This window comes from Schistocerca nitens, chromosome 9 (genome assembly GCF_023898315.1).
Source record: "Schistocerca nitens isolate TAMUIC-IGC-003100 chromosome 9, iqSchNite1.1, whole genome shotgun sequence".
In the NCBI taxonomy this organism is placed as follows: Eukaryota; Metazoa; Arthropoda; class Insecta; order Orthoptera; family Acrididae; genus Schistocerca; species Schistocerca nitens.
Window position 1 is genome coordinate 289,401,168 of NC_064622.1, and position 21,182 is coordinate 289,422,349.

Genomic DNA, 21,182 nt, shown 5'->3' on the forward strand with positions numbered 1-21,182 from the left:
GAATGGATAGAAATAAATGACTCATCTCAGTGAAACTTTTTATTTACAATATAGTCTCCCTCTAGACAAAGCACTTGCTCCAGCAATGTTCCAATCCCTTGATCCCTACTGGAAAATTACGTTCCTCCAGGCCAGCACAATACCTGTCAATTTCAGTTGTCAATTCTTCATTTGAAGAGAATGTCCATCCATGAAGGAAAATTCTAAGCTTTGGGAAGAGGTGGAGGTGTAATAGAGGTGAGTTGGTAACTTTCATAACTTAGTTCATGTATTTTTGCCTTGGCAATGACATTTTCTTATGGGTACACACAGTCTTTACGAAAGATGACTTGCTTCATTGCTGAACCAATCCTTTGATCATGTATCTTTCTGTGGTGGCTCAGGAAGTTAGAAAACTATATTCCAGTAATGATTATTTGACCAGTGGGAGGATAATCTTTTGGCAGAATCCCTTTAGCCAACCAGAAAACTGACACCATCACATTTCCAGCTGACCATTTTTCCTTTGTTTTATTTGATGGTGCTTTGACTCCTGTTTTGTCTCCAGGGCATTAGAGTGAGCCCAAGATACATCAGTGGTCACAAACTGGTGAAAAAAATCCTGTTGGTTGCTCTGAAAAACTGTCAAACATTGTTTGCACATTTCCACTGTGGTGAATTCCTGATCCAGCGTTAAGAGTCATGATACCAATTATCAGACACTTTTCTCATAAGCAATTCCATGGTTAAAATGTGATATGTCTGTTCAAATGACATCCCTAAAGCTTCAGCAATTTCTGACTTTTCCAGTTGCTGATCCTATCTGACCTCTGCACATTTGTAGTAATTTTTGGAGTAGTGAAACATATTGGCTGACTCCTACCTGCATCATCATCTAAACTGTAAAACGCATTTGTCCACAAGGCAACAGTTGAATATGAAGGAGCAAAGTCTCCCAGTATATTCTGAAAATCAGCATGAATAGACTTAATGGCCACTTGAATCATGATTTTTCCCATCTTCACAAACTGCTACATAGGAATAACAACAGAGAGACATCATCCCACAGATCTCTGCTGATGTGTTGCATGTCTTCTCATCAAGGGTGACCTAACTTCGTTATGCTAGCACTGACATGTGATGGTGATTTGATGAACTTTTCACACTGCCCTCATACAAAAGCCTCAATATAATACAGTTGTTAAACTATGATGACAGAAAAAAATCATAACACCAAAAAATAATCAATGTAAAGGAATGAAATTTCAGGAAGCATTTGTCTAGTTTATATAATTAAATGATTATCATTGCAAGATCACTTGTCAATGTTAAGTGCAAGATAAGCCATTGCAAATGTGAAATTCAGATAAATTAATATCCAGTGCAACTGCCAGAAACAAAGGTACATTCATTGTGTCTTACAGGTTCCAGATGTCACTTTGTGAGATGGACTTCCATGCCTGTTGCAGTCAATACAGGAACAGTTAATACTGTTTGTGAATGATGCTGAAGTTGTTGTGAGATGATGCTGCATATTTGCTTGAGTGGAGACAGATCTGCAGATTGGGCAGGTCAAGGCAACATGTCAACATTCTGTAGAGCATGTTTAGTTACTACAGAAGTATTTGGACAGAATTTATTCTGTTCGAAAACACCCTCTGGTATGCTGTTTATGAATGACACCACAACAAGTCCAATCACCAGACTGGCATACAGATATGCAGTCGCCGGCCAGTGTGGCCGTGCGGTTCTAGGCGCTTCAGTTTGGAACCGAACGACCGCTACGGTCGCAGGTTTGAATCCTGCCTCGGGCATGGATGTGTGTGCTGTCCTTAGGTTAGTTAGGTTTAAGTAGTTCTAAGTCTAGGGGACTGATGAACTCAGATGTTAAGTCCCATAGTGCTCAGAGCCATTTGTTTGATATGTAGTCAGGGTGCTTGGGATAATCACGAGAGCACTCCTGCAGTCATACAAAATTGCACTCAACTCCAGGTGTTGGTCCAGTGTGTGTATCAAGCAGACATGTTAGTTGGTTAGTTGATTGGCTTGCAAATTAAAGGGACTAAATGACAAGGTTATCAGTCCCTTTTTCCTTAGTCACAAGGTCTTGAATTAAAAACATATCCCCAAATTATCCTAATGCCTGAAATTGAGGGAAGGAACAAAATGTGTAAAACTGTGTGTAACCACACTGAAGTAGAAAACCAAATTTTCAATCGAAAATCAAAAACATGAACTAAAAGGGGAAAAAAGTGGTAGAAGGTGTAAAAACAATCAAGCAGATGGCCTTGGCTGGCTGATTGCAAGAATAACAAAGGCTGAGCCAGCCACTCTGCAATACACTAAAATCTCCAGCCCAAAACACAAGGCACGAGACACACAGATAGTGAAAAGGTGAACACCAAGTAGTACAGACAGCACCAGGGAGACAGAGAGAGAGAGAGAGAGAGAGAGAGAGAGAGAGAGAGAGAGAGAGGGGGGTGGGGGGGGTGGAGGGGGGGGGAGGTAAAAAGCATGTAGAGTGAGGACTTGAAAGATATGGGTAAGGTGCCCATCCTTATATAATTGTGTAAAAACCCTTTTCTCAGATAAAACTTGAAACCATGTTAGCCGTTGAGGTATTGTCATCTCAAATTGAAGAGAGCAGATCAGGGAGATTAAAAGTCTGCTGCAGGGCAGTTCAAACTGTACAATTCAATAAGGTCTTGACCACTGTCAAGCACAAACCTCAGCAATACCCAGGCGAGTCCTCATGACATAGGAGGTGACTCCGAGTGAACCAAGTATGATGAATGCGGCAAAGAACAACAGATTCCTTGTGAGAGGCTTCTTTACCATAGGTAGCTTATTTGTCGAGAGAGGCTTCTTTACCATAGGTAGCTTATTTGTCAAAGTCAGGCACTGCCATTCTGTGTTCCAGAGCCCAGAAACTTCGTGGCATAATACTGATTGAAAATCAGATTCTGGAGATCATATGCTGACCTCCAGACTCGGTTTATGAGTAGCCTCTTTGGCTAACCTGTTGGCAAGTTCATTTCTTGGGATTCCACCGTGTCCCGGGGTCCATACAAAGGCTATTGACTGTTGACATTGTTCAAACACATAAACAGACTCTTGAATGGCCGTTACCAAGGGATGGCAGTGATAGCACTGGTTGAGAACTTGTGAGGTGCTCAAGGAGTCGCTGCAAATAAGGAAGGACTCTCCGGTGCAGGAGCAGATATGTTCAAGAGTGCAAGAGATGGCTACAAGCTCTGCAGTGAAAACACTGCAGACATCTGGCAAGGAGCGCAGTTCAGTATGTCCTGTATGAGCATAAGGAAACCCAATGTGACCATTAACCATTGAGCCATCCACATAAACTACCTTTGAATCCTGGGACACATTAAGAATAGACAGAAATAGGTGGTGGAGGGCTGCAGGATGAACTGAGTCTTTTGGGACTTGTGAAAGATCCAGACAAAGCTGTGGTTGAGGTATCCACCATGGAGGTGTACAGGAGTTTGCCCTCTGCTTCTCTTTAAGGGCTTGCTGGGAGTGCTTCTCTAAAGTAGCTTCACATATAGAGGAAGACTGTGAAGCCCTTGAACCAGCAGCTTATGGCTCCTTCAACCACTGGCAGGTGTCCACTTTTGCCGGGGGAGGAGGTGGGATGGAAACTTGGAAGGTAGATTCCTAAGGAACCCCTGACAAGGCTGTTGCTTCTCTAACTGGGGGGAGAGGACCGATGTCCCCAGTGTTAGGGGGAGCATGCGTCTCAAAGTAGATGCTTTTGGAGCAACAGAAGAAAAAGTGCCCCCAATCACCAAAGGGGAGGGCGGGAGATGTAGTCGGGCAGCCCTGAGGGCCCACCATACAAGACAGAGATGAAGGGCTACTGTTGCCAGTGAGAGCTATGTTGTTGTAGCTGCAGCATATGAATGGGGTTCAACTGGTCATATTTTTTTTTAGCCTCTTGGTAAGTCAGCCTGTCCAGGGTCTTGTACTTCATGATTTTCCTCTCTTTTTGGAGAACTGCACAGTCCAGCAAGCAGGGGCAGTGGTGCTCTCCACAGCTGACACAGGTGGGAGGAAGGGCACATGGAGTATTTGGATGCAGTGGACATCCACAATCTCTACATGTGGTGCTAGAATTGCACCGGGAAGACAGGTGCCTGAATTTACAGCACTTAAAGCACCACTTAGGGGGAGAGACACATGGTTTTATGTCACGTTGGTATACCATCACCTTGACCTCAGATAATGAATCACCCTCAAAGGCCAACATGAAGACACCAGTAGCAACCGTATTATCTCTAGGTCTGCTACAAATGTGCTGGATGAAGTTACTGGTGAGCAACACCCATGATTGGTCTTGAATCAGGACCGACCCATTTCGCATTTTGGAGAGTGCTGTCACTTCCCCAAACTTATCCTCCTGGTTTCCTACAAAAAAATAGAGGCTCTGTAGCCAGACAGGAGACCCAATCTGTTCTGCTCATACTAAGTACCTGTGGCCCTACATTCCTCCTATGGTACAGCTAGGGAGTGGAACAATTTGGAGACATACTTCACAGCAAGGAAGTCTGTCTTTTCTTCTTAGAGACTGCTGGGGCCATTTGGTCATCAGAAAAAGATAACTTGGTCTGCTTCATTGCAGGTCATCCACCCTGACGCCACACACTCTGACCAGGGCTCTTGCCACATGTGCCACCAGCCTCAGCAAAGACCACCTAGCAAGCTGGCCACTGCTGGGAGTCCTGATGCCCCAGGTAGATGGGCATCTACTACTTGGCCTACGAGGGGAGTTTGCATCTCAGGCATCAGCAGTGCGATCCCTGTGTTGGCAGGGGGCTACAATCAAGTGGGTACATGACAGCACATCCATGACAGACTGGCTACCATATTGGATATTAGGTACATAGAAAAGCAGTATTGTCATGTGGACAAAAGAGGACAGACAGTGGATGTAGATTATGCAATTCGTAAGACGTCCTTGCCAAAACAGCTGGATTATGGGTGGGGTTGCAGAGTCCTGACAAAATGAGGTGCAGGAAATCTCAGCACATGATGGATATATGATGGACCACATAAGGCGTCATTTCCCAAATGTCTTGCACTTCTGAAAAATTTGGAAAGTGTGGATATCAAACCCTGAAGGGGACCATAACACTGTAGGCCAAAAAGTAGGAGACTACTTTTAGCCACCTTTTACAATGAGGCACAAATACTTCAGACCTATTCTAACCCTTGAACCAACAGGTAGTGCAGACTCGTTGCAGGCCCTCAACTGGTCTCCTTCTAACCAACACACCAAAGTAGAAATAGTTTTCATCAGAAAACACAACAGATCTCCAAACCCCCTAATATGAACTCTTGATTGACACCACTGTAATTGAAAATGGTGGTGGTTTAGGATTGGTGGAATGTACACTACAGGGTATCTGACTCAGAGCTGCCCTTGAAATTACCAATTTGTAGCAGTTCATTGTGTCACTGTGGTGCCAAATGCTGATCAAATTGATGCTGCAGGTGCAGTAAATTGTGCCAGAGCCACACACTGAACATGGCAGTCCTCCTTCTTGGTAATGCCATGTGGCTATCTGAAGCCCAGTCTTCTTGTGACTGTACATTCTCATGACCATCACTTCCAGCAATCACATACAGAGGCTACATTCCTGCCAAATCTTTCTGCAATATCACAGAAGCAAACTCCAGCTTCTCATAGTCCTATTATATGACCCTTAAAACTCAGTGAGGTGTTGATAATGGCGTCATTGTTGCCTTAAAGGCATTCTTGATTATCAACAACTCACCACATTCAGTCTCAAAGGTAACTAAAGCTACTATCACCACTCTTATGCGACTAGCATGAAATTTGAACAGAAATCATCTTTCAGCTATAGGAATATGCCTAAAAGGCACAAAACTCCTTCTTGATGTTGTGATTCTTATTCTGTCAGTGTATAAGAATGTTGCATTGATTATGAGGGAGAGAGGCAGCCTTTCTTTCATTCTTTTAATTTGAAAAATATTTAGTGGCAGTCTTGAATAAAAGAATATCAGAGCTTAAGCAATGGAAACCTCAGGTTGTAATACCAACAATATGAAGAGGATAGATTGCTACGCAACGCACAGACGAGGCAATGAGTTGCAGACAGGCACAATGAAAAGACTGCTAAACATTTAAGCTTTTGGATGAAAAAGTCCTTCTTCTAAAATACACACCACACATACACACACACACACACACACACACACACACACACACACACACACACACATACACACAAATTCACAGAAGCACAACTCACACACATGTGGCTGCTATTTCTAGCCAATGGGGCCCAACTGAGGACTGCACCTACATCTGATACGTGCATCAATCTGACGTGGGTGGTAGGGATTGAAGGAGGGATTAAATGGGGAGTAGAAGGTATACCAGGGAGGGGTAGAGTACAATGTTGCACTGCTTGTGAGAGGATGTAGGGATGTGGTGGGGACAGGATGGGCAGCTATGTGCAGAGTTGGGAGGCTGCGATAAGGAATGGGAGTAGAAGGACAAAGTACAAAGGGAGAGTACATACATAGAAAAGGGAAAAGTCCATAGGCGTGTTGGCAGAATAAAAGGCAAGTGCAGTGCTGGAATTTTAGAAGGAAGGGGATAGAGACTACTAAAGGGTGAGGCCATGAGGGTTATAGGAACAAAGGATACATTGTAGGGAGAGTTCCAACCTGCAAAGTTCAGAGGGGCTGGGACTGGCAGGAATGGTGCAGATTGAGCAAGGTGTGAAGCAATCATTGAAATGAAGCACATCATGTTGGGCAACATGTACAGTGACTGGGTGGCCCAACTGTGTCTTGGCCATAATCTGGTGGCACCATTCATGTGAACACACAGCTTGTTAGCTGTCATGCTCACACAGAAAACAGCACAATGGTTGCAGTTTAGTTTGTAGATCACATGACTGCCTTCACAGGAAGTCTTGCCTTTGATGGGATAGGAGATGCCTGTGATAGGACTACAGTGGATGGTACTGGGTGGATGTATGGGACCAGTCTTGCATTTACTGCAGGGATATGAGCCATGAGGCAAGGGGTTGGGAACTGGGTGGAGTAGGGATGGACAATGATTATGTATGGTAGCAGAATAACATGGTAGAAGGGGTGGGGAGGATATTTGGTAGGATATTCCTAATTTCAGGGCATGACAAGAGGTAGCTGAAACCCTGCCAGAGAATGTTACGCAGTTGCTCCAGTCACTGGTACTGAGTCATGGAGGAGTGCTCATTTGTGGCCAGTGGGTGGATATGTGGGAGGTGGTAGGTGACTGGGGTAAGAAGGCATGGGAGATCTGTTTCAGTACAAGTTTTGGTGGATAACTTCAATCTGTAAAGGCCTCAGTGGGATCCTTGGCATATTTAGAGAGATACTGCTCATCATTATGATAATCATGGGTGGCTAGGCTGTATGGAAGAGAATTTTTGGTACCGAATGGGTAGTAGCTGCCAAAGTGGAGGTATTGTTGGTGGTTGGTAGGTTTGATATGAATGGAGGTACTGGTGTAGCTATCCTTAGGGTGAAGGTTGTCATCAGGAGAGGTGGCTTGTTGGGCTGAGGAGACCAAATGAAGCAAAAAGAGGAGAAGGTGTTGAGGTTTTGGGGAATGTGGACACGGTGCCCTCATGAAGCTGTCATCAATGAATCTGATTTAGGATTCAGTGTGGTTAGGAAGGATTTTTCTTGGTGGACCATGAATAGGTTCCATAGAACATTGCCATGCAGGTGCCCATTGCTGAGCCATTGATTTATTTGTGAGTTTTGTCTCTGTTACTGGAACTTTCTGCACCATCATCTTTGGTCACGTTTACCTGTTCTATTGGGGCATTATGTGCTTATATTGGCGTATTACAATTAGATGTTCAGCTAGACCATTTGGATTAAATCAGTTTGGACTTCTTCTCCAATGCAGTTGTTCCTATTCTGGAATCTGGAAACTCTTAGATGATTGCAGCTTTCTACTAAATATTATAAACTACTTCTTCTGAGAATATTTCCATTCTGCTTTCCATTACAGTTGGTGGATATAAGGGAACACTACATATATATTTATAGTTTGCACATCCAGCATGACTCTGTATAAACTCTAGCCATTATTCACAAATGAGAGTTCTAACAAATTTGACAGATAATTAATTATCTTCTGTATATTGTGACACTGTTTGCTTTGTCAGGGGGTACTCTTTATTCGATGGCATATCCTGCTTCTCCAAGCCAGGATGCCGCACGCAGGATAATTGCCAGACTAGGAGGTACAGCTACATGTTGTAAACTGCCACTGTTGTCTCATCTTGAAGAGGTGTGATATCCATTCATACCTGTTTACATGCATAAAAAAATCCTCCAAATAGTTTGCAATATCAACTTACTTAACTGACAAAAATGTTTCAAATGTTGCAATCTTCTTAAAATGCCTTCTTTCCCCTAAAATGGATCTTGGTGAATTCTTTTGCTTTTAGCTACATTTTATGTTTAGATCTCTTATTTTGGAGCATTATGATTAGCTTTTGGTATTTCTTAGTAGCTGATTATGAAAATAAAGCCTTGACTCAGTACCTCTGATCAGTAAATGTTGCAGATTTCCTAGAAAATTTCTTTTTGTAAGCACCCTCAAGTGCATGTAGACTAAATTAGCCTCTCAATCATAAACTATATTTTATAATGTAGAAATGATACAGTCCAGGTCCATCCCTGCTTCCCCAAATTTTCCCTGCTTTACAAATTTTCACTAACGCTCTCTCTCTCTCTCTCTCTCTCTCTCTCTCTCTCTCTCTCTCACACACACACACACACACACACACACACAAGTAGTTTCACAGGTTGGCAACACTCAAAGAATGAATGAAAACAAATGAACAGATATAAACACTGTTACTGTGCAGAATGAGAAACAGTTTACAAAAGTGAAGTGTAAATAAGGCAGTGCAAGAAATACTGCACAATTGCAAAAACTGCCAAGTGCAAATGTGAATCAAAGTCTTTCAACCTCAGCTACTGCTAACAAGGAGGGAAGGAGCAGAAGATATAAAGAAACACAGTAAGTAACTTGCACACCAATTTTATAAACAAAATGCTGCTTTTAACTTAAAACAACCAAAAATGTACAAATATATGTATCCAATTTGCAGAATAACCATGGGAGATGTTTCATAAATAAAAGACAAATGCATCTGGTGTAATTATTTTTACTTAAATTGCAATCAGCCTAAGACAGATAACCAATAGTAACAGATGCAGTACCTGTTCCTCCCCTAAAATGATAGTTTGTGTGATGATGTATTACTGAAGAACATCTGCAATTGTGACATACATTTTAGACACATCAGTACTGTACATTACGCACTTCACATATATTGATACACATTTTAAACTTGAAATTTATGTTGTGGTATCTGACACAAACATTGTGTATGTTGTTATCATCTTCCCCTAAAGTGGTGCTTGTTGAGGTTTGTTTCTGTTTGTACTCTTATTTAGGCCTAGGAAGAAATGTTATATACCTGTCTAGCATGATACATGTGCCTTGCACAGTTACAAAACAATTTTTATTTGGATATCAAAGTGGCAATTAATTTGAGACTTCACAGTCACACTTTAGACTTCACAAATTAACTTCTTTCTTCTGGCAACTGACAGTAATTCTGACTGTCTATTTGTTTGTTGTTTGCCTCTTTAGCACAGCATATGTGCCTTTTAAGTGTTGTGACAGTTGACATAAATACTGCATTATTCTTGGTTACGTATTATTGTAGACATTTTAGATGTGAGGATAGCACTGTGACATGAGACAAGTGTCATGTATTCCATAGAACAATTTAGATGTTGGAGTTTTAAATTTGTGGGTCCATTGTGCCTCACAACAAGGGTGGTACAGAGATTGGACTATAGATGTTCTAAAATGCTGCTTAACCTGTAACTTCATGGTACAATTGTTATGTGTATGTGTGTGTGTGTGTGTGTGTGTGTGTGTGTGTGTGTACAGTCTTAAGTAATTTTTCTTTATAAATACTTTTGAACACAACCCAAAATTCTAACTGTTCAGTTAATTTTTTAGATGGCAAGACAACGAGCAGGTCTCGGATTATACTGTGATTTGCTGTTTCATTTTAATGGCTGAGAAAAAACTGAGATATGATTGGCAGTTTCATTTTAAGACCACCAACATTCCGAGAGGTCAAGTGTGCCTACTTGTATATGGAATGTTGTCACAGATAAGGAGGACATGGCCTCATGTGATAACGATGGCATCATTGATAAGAGCAGCTTGTGATGACATGTGTTCAAGGTTGTTTACATGCTACTAGCCACCATCTTGGATTGTGGTATTAGTGGTACTGCAAGGCTCGGTAACACTTAAAAGTGCAAATTTGCTTCTAAAACCCCAATGCCTTTCTACTAGTAGTAATTAAATGCAAGGTTAGTGTGATATAAAGTTCATCTGCCACATATGTAACAACAGATTACCTTGATGATAAGAAGTGGCACTGGGTGTCAGCTGGCATGATGAATTCTGTAAATCTGAAAAAGTTCATCCTTTGTAAAACAGTCCATTAAGGCAAATTACAAATAGGTAAACAGATTATTTTTATGTTGTGATATGAATAAGACAATATATAAGTTTGAATTCTCTTTGTAGGAAAATTTTACTAACCCATGCTCATTTTTTCAAAAATTAGACAAAGCAACATGCTGAAACAACAACAGAAGTTACTGGAACACAAAACTGTTATAAACAAATAACCTCATCAATATTTTCATGCCACTATTGGATAAAGGATGAGGGGTGCCAGCATATACTACTGCACTATTCAAAAGCATAAATTTCGCTGTAGAGCAACTAGCACAATAGGAAACTTAGCAAGTATAACTCTGAAGTAATGATATGTTATTCACAAAACTAGTTTATATTTGGAAGGCAAAAACACAGTAATTTTTTAGTGAACAACAACAGATTTATTCCAGTTACGAAAAATCCATAAAAGATTGTGGCTGCAGAAGTGTGGTCTTAAATTACTCAATCATGTTTTTAGACAGTGGCCATGGCTCATCAAAACTGCTCATAAAATTGACCAGCTGCAAGCAGGAGACTCACACTCTGAGAGTTCCGTACATACTAAATTATGCATATTAATAATTAATCCACGCTGGGAATTGAGAATCTCAAAGATTTTTGGCTATTACCATTACTGAGACTGGCAACATATCTGTCGAAGACTTTCGAGAATGTTGTAATTATAAGTTTGAAGTCCGATAACAAATGACAAATTAAATGTTTTTCATGTGATATAATTAGAAACTAACAGTTTTCTGATTTTCTCCTTTACTTTTACTGCGAAATTTAATTTCCTGACAATTTTTATGATTTTAGGTCAACAGAAAGTAGCCTATATGTTTCAATGAGTGAGTTTGCAAATATCAAAATAGGTGACATAAATGGTGATATCTTTCAACTGCATTGACTTAAAAGCCTAACTTTTTTACACCACCAAGAAACCATAGATCTTAGTATGTGCTATAAATTTCAACTTGATATGTCCACCCACTCCTGAGTAAAAGGCGCCTTAATGGATGGACAGACATTTGGATAACATATGAGAATTTTTTTTGTAATGTATAATTACAAATTAACTATCTTTGAACTTATTCCATTTTTAGTGCAAAAGCTTGCTGCTTGTCAAATCTCATGATTTTGTAGGTCAACAAGAAGTACTCTTTATTTTTTGAGGAATGAGTTTGATAAAATAAAAAAATATGACATAAATGGCCATGCACTGACTTAGAAGCTTCAATTCTTTGCATTGCCCATTGCCAAGGGACCATACTTTACCGTATGTGACATAAATTTCAACTTGATACATTTATGCTTTCCTGAGAAAAAAGGTTTTAGAGAGACAGATGAACAACAAAGTGATCCTAGAATGATAATGTATATAAAAATCAAGGTACAGAACTCTAAAGATGGGGACAGTTGAATGAAACAATTTCAAATACTAACCTCAAATGCAAAGACTAAATGGGAGGGAACATTTGATATGGAAACAATGGCAACTGTCAAAATGTATGTACCGCTGTTTGTTAGTACGTTTACTGTGAGCAGAATTGTGTAGCTGACCCTTGGTGATGATGAGGACAATGTCAAGGAAAGCGACATGGGATTTGGAATAGGATGGCATGAAATTTTTATTGGGAGACTGTATTTGGAGATACCAATAAGTTTAACAGGTAGCCTCACCATGAGTCCATATGGAAAAGATATCATCAACGTATCTAAACCAATTCAGGGGCTGAAGGCTTAAGGACCCCAGGAACGCACCCTTCAAGCAACCCAGGCCAACTTTTTCATCAGTCGCTTGGAAGGGGCTTTCCTGGAATCCATAAGCCTTTAGGCCCAAGTTTAGTTTAGGTACATTGATGACATTTTTGCCATGTGGACTCATGGTGAGGCTCAGCTGTTAAAATTCTTGGTATCTCTGAAAACATTCTCCCAATCAAATTTCACAAGGTCCTATTTCAAATCCCAAGTCACTTTCAGTGACATTGACCTCATCATCACAGAGGGTCAGCTACACAATTCTGTTCACATCAAACCTACCAACAAACAACAGTACTTACATTTTGACAGTTGCTATTCTTTCCATACCAAACATTCCCTCCCATATAGCATTGACATCTCAAATGTATCTGCTCAGATGAAGACTGTTTGCAGCTATACACCACCTTTCTCACCTCACCCTCCACTGGACATAATTATCCCAACAGCCTAGTTCAAAAGCTGATTTTATGGGCTATCACATACAATCCTGCTACTGCTGATCTCTCCAAAATCCAACTTAGGAGGACACCTCTTGTCACTCAGTATTATCCTGGTCTTGAATGTATTAATAACTTACTTTGACAAGACGATGACTTTAAAATTATGCCCACAAATGAGGTCTTTTCTGCCTGACATTTTGGCCAGCACACCTAAAACAGTTTTTCTTCAACCTGCCAATCTCTGCAACATCCTTGTCAGGCCCTGTGCTCTTTCTGCACTCATTTCCTTTCCCTGTAGCTCCTACCACTGTGAATATCCCCACTGTAGGACTTTCTGTATACGCCTTCCTACCACCACCACCTATACCAACCCTATTATTGGCAAAACGTATAGTATCAAAGTGAGAGCCACCTACGAAACAGCATGTCATGTGCCAGCTGTAATGTATATACAGTCTGGCTTTTTACATCAGCATGACTACCTCCAAGGTATCAGTCAGGATGAATGGACTTAGACAGAGAGCGTACACTGACAACACACAATATTGCTTAGCGGAGAACACTCTACACGAGCATACTCTACACCATGACAGTCATGAACTGGTTGCCTCTTTCACCACATGCACTATCTGAATTCTTCTCCAGACACCGGTTTCTCAGAATGCCATAGGTAGGAACTGCTGTTACAACTTGTCCTTTGTTCTAACCACTGCACCTAGCCTTAATTTACATTAATTTTGTTGGTTTCAGAATTTCTTCTCAGCAGCTCTTCCTTTCTTCACTCCCTTTTGGTTTTCTATATCTTTTATTTTCTGACCTTTACATTTCACCTCTCTTCCTCCCTCACCTCTGCCACATACAGTGCACTTAGCTTTCTGCTCTTATTAACTCCTCATGCACAATGTTTTGTCAGAAATCTCTGCTTGTGTATTATCCTATTTTCCACCTTGAAGCTCTCAGATTTTCATATCTGTCAGGTGCAGCCCTAACAATCAGTCTTTCCTTCTCACTCATCTGGTAAATCTCCACGACCCAGGGTTTTGAGTGACTTTTCTGAACTCTCCCCATTTCCTGAATCTCACAAGCCTGCTCCATCATCCCTCTTCAACTCTTCACCCACAAGAAGGAACCACTGGCTCCAAAAGCTGCAAACTTCTGTACCTGTATATGTGTTCTCCTACCATCACTCAGTGAGTACATTTTTTTACCCACACAATTATTATTTTCAAAAATTGATTATTTTCTTTTAAATTTTGAATTTAACAGTTTTATGCGAAATGAATGCAGAACAATTAACATCTCCAAGGTTCTGAACAGTGCAAAAGAACACACAATTGCTTTTGAGTAAGAAGATAAGTATCATTAGGTATGGAAAATCAGGGTTAGTATAACAACAATATGGAGAGAATGGATTGCTATTCACTACGTAGAGTAGGTATTGAGTCACATACATTCAAAATAAAAAAGAATATTAAAAATATTTTAACTTTTGAATACAGTTCTTCTTCTGAATTGGAAACTCACGTACGTTCACCCAAGCACAATTCACACACATTTCACTTACACATCTGCTGTCAATTTACACTGAATGAACATGACACAATGGTTACCTTTCTAATAAAGAAGAAAGTATTTTATATAAGGACATAAAAATAAAAATTTATGCAGAGTAAATTAACAGAATTTGCAATGTATGCAGAATATCATTAGATAAAAAGGAAAGAATCACAAACATTTGCTTCTCACACCATTACGGCATATGCTATCTATCAGTTCATTTTTAGAGTTTTAATCTCCATAGTGAACCATTTTTTGTTTGCTTTATCATTATGATTTTGTGAAATTTTGAGACAGCTACTTTTATGTGGCCCAGAAAGTTTGACAGCTTTCTTCTATAGTGTGCTCTAAATACATATCACTCCATTTTGTTTTGTTTTTGTTCTAGTTTACTTATTTTCATAGCTTGTCTAAATTCAGCCACCTTTGGCCCTCATTCTGTATTACATTCTGCAGTTCAATTGTTTACCTAAAATTATTATCACAATTTGAACTTTTTGTGTGACAGTGATTGTATATGAAAGAACATAGTCTATTAATAATCTTGATGCGTATGTGTTGCTGGAATTTTTACTTGAGACTGAAGGGTCCAGGATAAGAATGAGCTACATTCAGTTTTATAAATTTTACAGGACATTAATATTTCTGTTTAAATCTATTCTTGGTCTTATAGTTATGTAACAATATACACTTATTTTACAAAATTGCAAACCTTGAGTAATATTCCAAAAATATATAACAATGTCATAACATGTGTATTCAAACTTTCATTGCTACATGTTAAGAAGTTGAATAAGGAAAACTTATTCAATGAAAGAAGGGGGTGAATCCATGAATTCGCAGTAGCATAAGCACTGCTTATTCCTTACTTGAAGTAAGAATCAAACTATATTTAAAAAGCAGTTCAAGATTGCCTGTTCTGACTGAGAGAACTTCAAGCAACAGGTAGACTGTCATAATAATCTTGTGCTTCTGTCACACAGAATTTTTTCATAACCTGCACATTCAGGTATTTCTCATGAGAGATGGGTAGTTGGTCAGACAACAAGGTTTGGAGATTATTTTACAGTCATACCAGTATATGAAAACTCAGGCAAATCTAACTCTAGTCCATTGGATCTTTCAGCTGGATGAGCCAATTTTGGAGCAGCAGTATCTCATGTTCCATCATAAGTCGCCCTGAATTTTACCAGGCTTGCGTAAGTTCTGTCTATGACAAGTTCTTTAACTAGAGGTGCAAGAAAAGGACAGTTTCGCTCGTACAAGGGCTTCAGGAATATTGTCCACTGGTGAAAAATTCCAGATATTGCTCCAACAATATTAAATGGCAAAGGCTATGACGGAGCTGATACAAACACCTCCGTCCAATCTTTGGTGAATTTCTGAATAAGTTTTCTTGTTTATAAGTCCCATGTCTTTATCACATTCCAAATAAGAATGTCCTCTTATTGGAAACATTACTTTTACAGTGTCAAATCTTTTCTCTAGTGTAACTATATTGTGCAAAAATAAAAAAGTGCATAATTGTTAGTTTGGTCAGAATATGAATCACAAAATATGTCGATATTTTATGGCTATGTCAAGGTAAATGTAACAAACTGTATGAATAACTGATCAGTCTTCATCACTACATTTTTAGGCAAAAACATTCAGGTTACAGGAAAAATGTACTCTCCATGTTTGATAAACATGGTAGAAGGTCTGTTCAAAAAATTCCAGGACTTTGTCTACAAGATTATCCGACCCACCGTCAAGAATGAACCTCGGTCCCAACATCATAACAATAGTGCCATATCTCATTATCCGTTAAGGAACATCTTGTTTTCATTTGTACAATCCAAAGGCTCTTCACAGATTGAGAGGCGAAGGGCTTTCTGGTCTTCACCCATGAGCCGTGAGATGAACTTGGCAGCAACCTGATATATTCCAAAATGCTGCATCAGGATTCCATGATATAATCCAACTGAAATGCTACAGTCTTCTGCAATCTCTCGGACAGTCAGTCTTCAGTTGACATGCACAATTTAATTGACATTCTTGACGTGAGCATCATTGGTAGACATTGAAGGGTATCTTGAATGAGGGTCAACTTTAACTTCTATCTGGCCATTATTAAACAGTGTGAAACATTTTTAACACTGAGTATGGCTTAAGCACTCATCACCATAGGTTTCCTGCATCATTTTTTATATCTCTGTAGGTTTTCCTGAGTTTCACGCAAAATTTAATGCAGACGCATTGCTTCTCCAACTCTGCAATCTCAAAATTCACTAATTATGTGACGCAACATTCTACTCAATGCAGCACTGAACAGTAAGTAATTGGCATACAACACTGAAACTTCTGGCAGTTACACATTAAATACAGGAATGTGCAGGGATGCCAACTGCATTTTGCTCCAACACACCATTAGTGAGAAATTATGAATGTTCCAGATTTTTTTTAAACAGAACTCATATGTTGAAAGCATACATACATAGTTGCCATTTGTAATATACAATGTTAGTTGTAATGTCAGGCAGAGGCAGATTTTTTCTGAAGTCCATACATATGGCTTCCTTTTCCATGTTTTTCAACTTTCCTTCTTAGCTTTTTTCTTCCTCTCATAAAAACGTGTTGGCTTGCAATTTGAGATACTCATGTAAGGTTTTCAAATTCTTCAGTTGATTCTCAATATCTTTTATTTCTACTACTTCAGTGCACTTTCTTTTTTCCAGTGCCAGGCATTTCACTTCGTCTGTATACTTGTCACAGGTATTACATGTATCTGTGCGGGGCTATTTAAACAAAATATTGCAGTTCATATTAAATATGTGTCTCTATGTTTCATAAGATAGCTTAACTGTTGGGTAAGCCTCTATGAATAAAATGAACATTTTACTTATACCTACTTCCTCAGAGAGGTATACTTTACTTATATCTTTTAACCCATCATGAATATTTCTACGTGGAAAGGAGGCAATATGCTGCTTAATGGTATTAACTGTTTTATTATTAATTTCCAGGGCTATATTTCCCTCTCTTATCGATAGAGGAATTACCAACAGTTTGACGACTAGACACTACATATTGAATCTTACTTTTTGATAAGCCGTCCACTGCCATAAATACATTACAATAAACTACAACTTCTTTCACCCCATCCCCTATTTGACCTCGAATTCTGTACTTGTAGGCTGCATTGTTAAATCTTGCTTCCCATTTGTCTTTTCTAGGCTTTCTACACTGTATTAGAAGTACTGTAATGAGACCACATGGATAAGCATCCTGCAAATCTACAGAATTCATCAAGTTGAATTCCTTTAAAATACTTTGTCTTGTCTCTTCAGGCACGTGGTCAAAGCACTGTAGCCTAAACTAAAATGATAGTTTTCATGAAACATTACATTAACCTTTTGGTTTACCTCAGATAAGCGGCCATGCTCTGACTCACTTTCCATATCTACATTTTCCCAAAATTGCAGACACTTTAGTGCACTATACAAAGATTTGCACAGAACAGCTTAATGTACCAACAATGTACATAATTACAACAATGTTTGGCAGCAACTGTTAATCAGAGCTGCAACCTTTATCATTATTTAAAAACTAGTACTGGCACTTAATGGACTAAGCCTTTCGTTTCCCTGTTACATATAGGATGAGCTCTTTCTCTCCCTGTACCGCACTTTCTCAAACCTCACTTACAGTATGACTGAGCTTGTTTTTGCCTATTTACTATAGTAGGAAACACTGGGTCTGTTCCATACCTTCGTGTACTGGTGAAAACTCGAAAATGAAAAAATTGACTTAGTTCATTCTTTTCCTGGACCCTCCACTTGGAGACTGTATTTGCTTATAACATAGTGAAAACCTCTTTTATATCCACTGTCTTTCAGTGTATCTATATCAAGGTTACCTGGTATTACTACAAAAGTGAATTTATTTGTGACTTTATACAACAATACATCAGATTGCAGGAAACATGTTTCAGTGCTTGATCTCGGTCAACATATTTCTATCACATGGCACTTTTCACCCATAAACTTAATCTGTGTTGCTGAAACATCGAATTAAAATGTTGTACAATTTGGGATTTGTTGTGGAATGGATTCTCTTACCTTGCTGTCATCATAATGTTGTTACTTTCCACTTTTATGGTTATTTCTGAGGTAGTATGTGATGGTTTCCACTTGACTGAGAACATTTAATTACTCTTTTATCCATGTTCTGTCGAAAAAATATAATCTGTTTCAGTAACTAATAACTTACCTAATTCCTCTGGCTTTTACATGCATAACTGAGGTTTTGGTGTACTGTTTTAAAATTTAAATCCTTACAGTCTCTTGCTGTATTTAGTACACCATTTCTTCCTCATGCCTAGATACAAATTGGCTTTCTGTTTCTGGTGTTTCTTTTAATGGTAGATGTGGTGCCATAACAGCTGACAGTGGATTCATTTTTGATGTTTGTCTAGTGTTTTTGACTCCGATGGCTGGTCTGCTCCAGCTGCTTTTTTCAGTGCTCCTTCAAGCACTGGTTATGATAATGTTTCATCTTCTCCATTCTCACTTATTGCTGCTACAGTTCCTTCTTACTCTCCTTTTTCATCCTGCGGTTCAATTGGAGATATTTCTTTCCAGATGATACCAATTATGGTGATGCTTTGTCTTCTTCCTCAGATGCTGCTGCAGCTATCACTTCTTTCTACTGAAGCACAGCCAGAAAAAGTTCTTCCTCATATGCTACTAGTATAGTCCTTCCTCCTCTTCTTTTGAAGCTGGTGGTGCAGGAGTGGGATGTAGAATTCATTTCTTGAACACATATTTTTCAAAAGAGTTGTCATTTACTGGCTCAGATGTGATTTGCCTAATTTGTCCAAATGCATTACCTGCTGTGTGAAGTGCTTTCTTTCCATTTCCTCCACAATGAGATGAAAGGCTTTTGTACTAAATGACAGGTCATTTAGAAAATCTTGTTTGCTTTTTGTATTTCCACAGTTACACATGAAGACTGCACAAGTTCATGTCTTTTTGATTCATTATTTTTGCTAGTGTGGGTCTGAGAGTTTGAGTTACAACTTTGAGTTTGTTTGTGTAAACTTCATTTTCACTACCAAATAAAGTAACATACTACTTTGTTTGAGACATCTGCATCTGAGCTTGTGAGTTTGCAAAACTTCAAACACTGGTAACTTTTTTATGTCATAAAGTTTCAGCAATTTTTCTCCTAAGTCTGTCTGAATACATTACATCTTTTATGTGAAATAGTTTATCTAGAAGTGATCTTACATTTACACTTTTACTGTGTTTCTTTTTGTAGTTTTCATCCCAGTCTGGAGTTTTAAATATTACATCTGCTGGTGGTGAGTGTGAGCAATTTTGTGATGTACTAGTCAAACTGGTATTGTTACACTTGATACCTGTAATATCACTGTGCAAAGGAATTAATGATACTTATTTGTGTACAACCATGTACACAATTCTTTTGGCTCAAACCACAGGTGATCACCATTTCTTTCTAAATTTCCAGAATTCCTAGGCAGGCACTGTTCCATTTTTTAAACAATTCTCCATATTTCTTGTGGATGCAGTTTCTTTTTTCACTATTTCAAGTGTTTATATTTAAATGCATATAGCGTAGACTCTAAATATGAGTCATTTTTCTCTGATTATAAATAGTGCTTTGATATCACTTTCCCCCCTAGAAAAGTAAAAATCTCTTTCAAATCTAATTCATGGTTCACAGAAGGAATTAAGAAATCTGCAGGTACTCTTAGAAACTTGGTTGGCATTCAAAGTGTAATGCAGCATTAAAGCCATATCTTAGATGCTACAGAAAAGTTATTCATGTGGAAAAAAACTGAAGAATGATTTAATTATCAGAAAAGGTATCAATAAAACCAAATCAGTTTGGATTGTCATAAACCATAACACTGGTAAATCCAAAGTGACAAACAATAATCTCATCATAAAAAAGGTAGGAAAAGTTGTTGCCAATATGTTCAATGACTGCTACATTAACACTGCTCAAAATCTTAACCTGAATCTGGGGAACTCAAAAGGTAGTAAGTCAAAAGTTCCCACAAATGAAAAGACAATGTTTCTGTACCCAGTTACGCATTCAGAAGTAAGAAATGCAATTAATAAGCTGAAAAATAAAATGTCCTGCAGATGTGATGGCATTCCTGATAAGGCCATAAAACATATGGCAAACAAAATAATAACTGAATTCGCTGATATTATTAACATCATTTAAAACTGGTGAATTCCCTTCTGCACTTAACCAATGCATAGAATGGGTTCAGGAAAAACAGGTTTACAGAAACAGCTGTATATCTCTTCTTGGAACAGGTTTTAGCTGCAATGGATAATGAGGACTTAAACTGTGGAATATTTTTAGATCCATCCAAGGCATTTGACCTCATCAGCCGTGATATTTTGCTAGAGAAGCTGTATTGCTACGGAGTCCATGGAAAAACATATAGCTGGTTTCAATCGTATCTGTGCAACAGATTTCAAAGTGTTGAAGTAATACATAATGGCACAAAATATTACTCAACATATCAAAAAGTCAACTGTGGTGTACCCCAGGGTTCTGTCCTAGGCCCTCTGCATAACTATCTAACCAGAGCAGAATCAGTAGTTTTTGCAGACGATACGAGCCTTTTTATCAAGGGAGTTTGTGAAGATGACCTTCAAGAAAACATAACTTCAACAACAAATGAGGCAGCTGAATGGTTCAAGGACAATTACTTAATTATAAATGACAAAAAAACCAGTAGAACAAACTTCTTTTGCAAAAGTTTTAGGTGTATGGCTGGAAAATAACTTAAGAGGGGGAAAACATGTTGAACTATTGAATAAAAACTTAGC

General features: G+C 38.9%; 1 protein-coding gene across 1 annotated transcript in view; it reads right to left on the minus strand.

The window, feature by feature from the left end:
• LOC126204186 (cubilin-like) overlaps positions 1-21,182 on the minus strand; it is a 1,516,445-nt gene that overhangs the window by 119,596 nt on the left and 1,375,667 nt on the right. Inside the window, exon 58 of the mRNA XM_049938590.1 lies at positions 10,483-10,536. Coding sequence (XP_049794547.1) covers positions 10,483-10,536 — 54 coding nt within the window. The remainder of the gene's footprint in view (positions 1-10,482; positions 10,537-21,182) is intronic.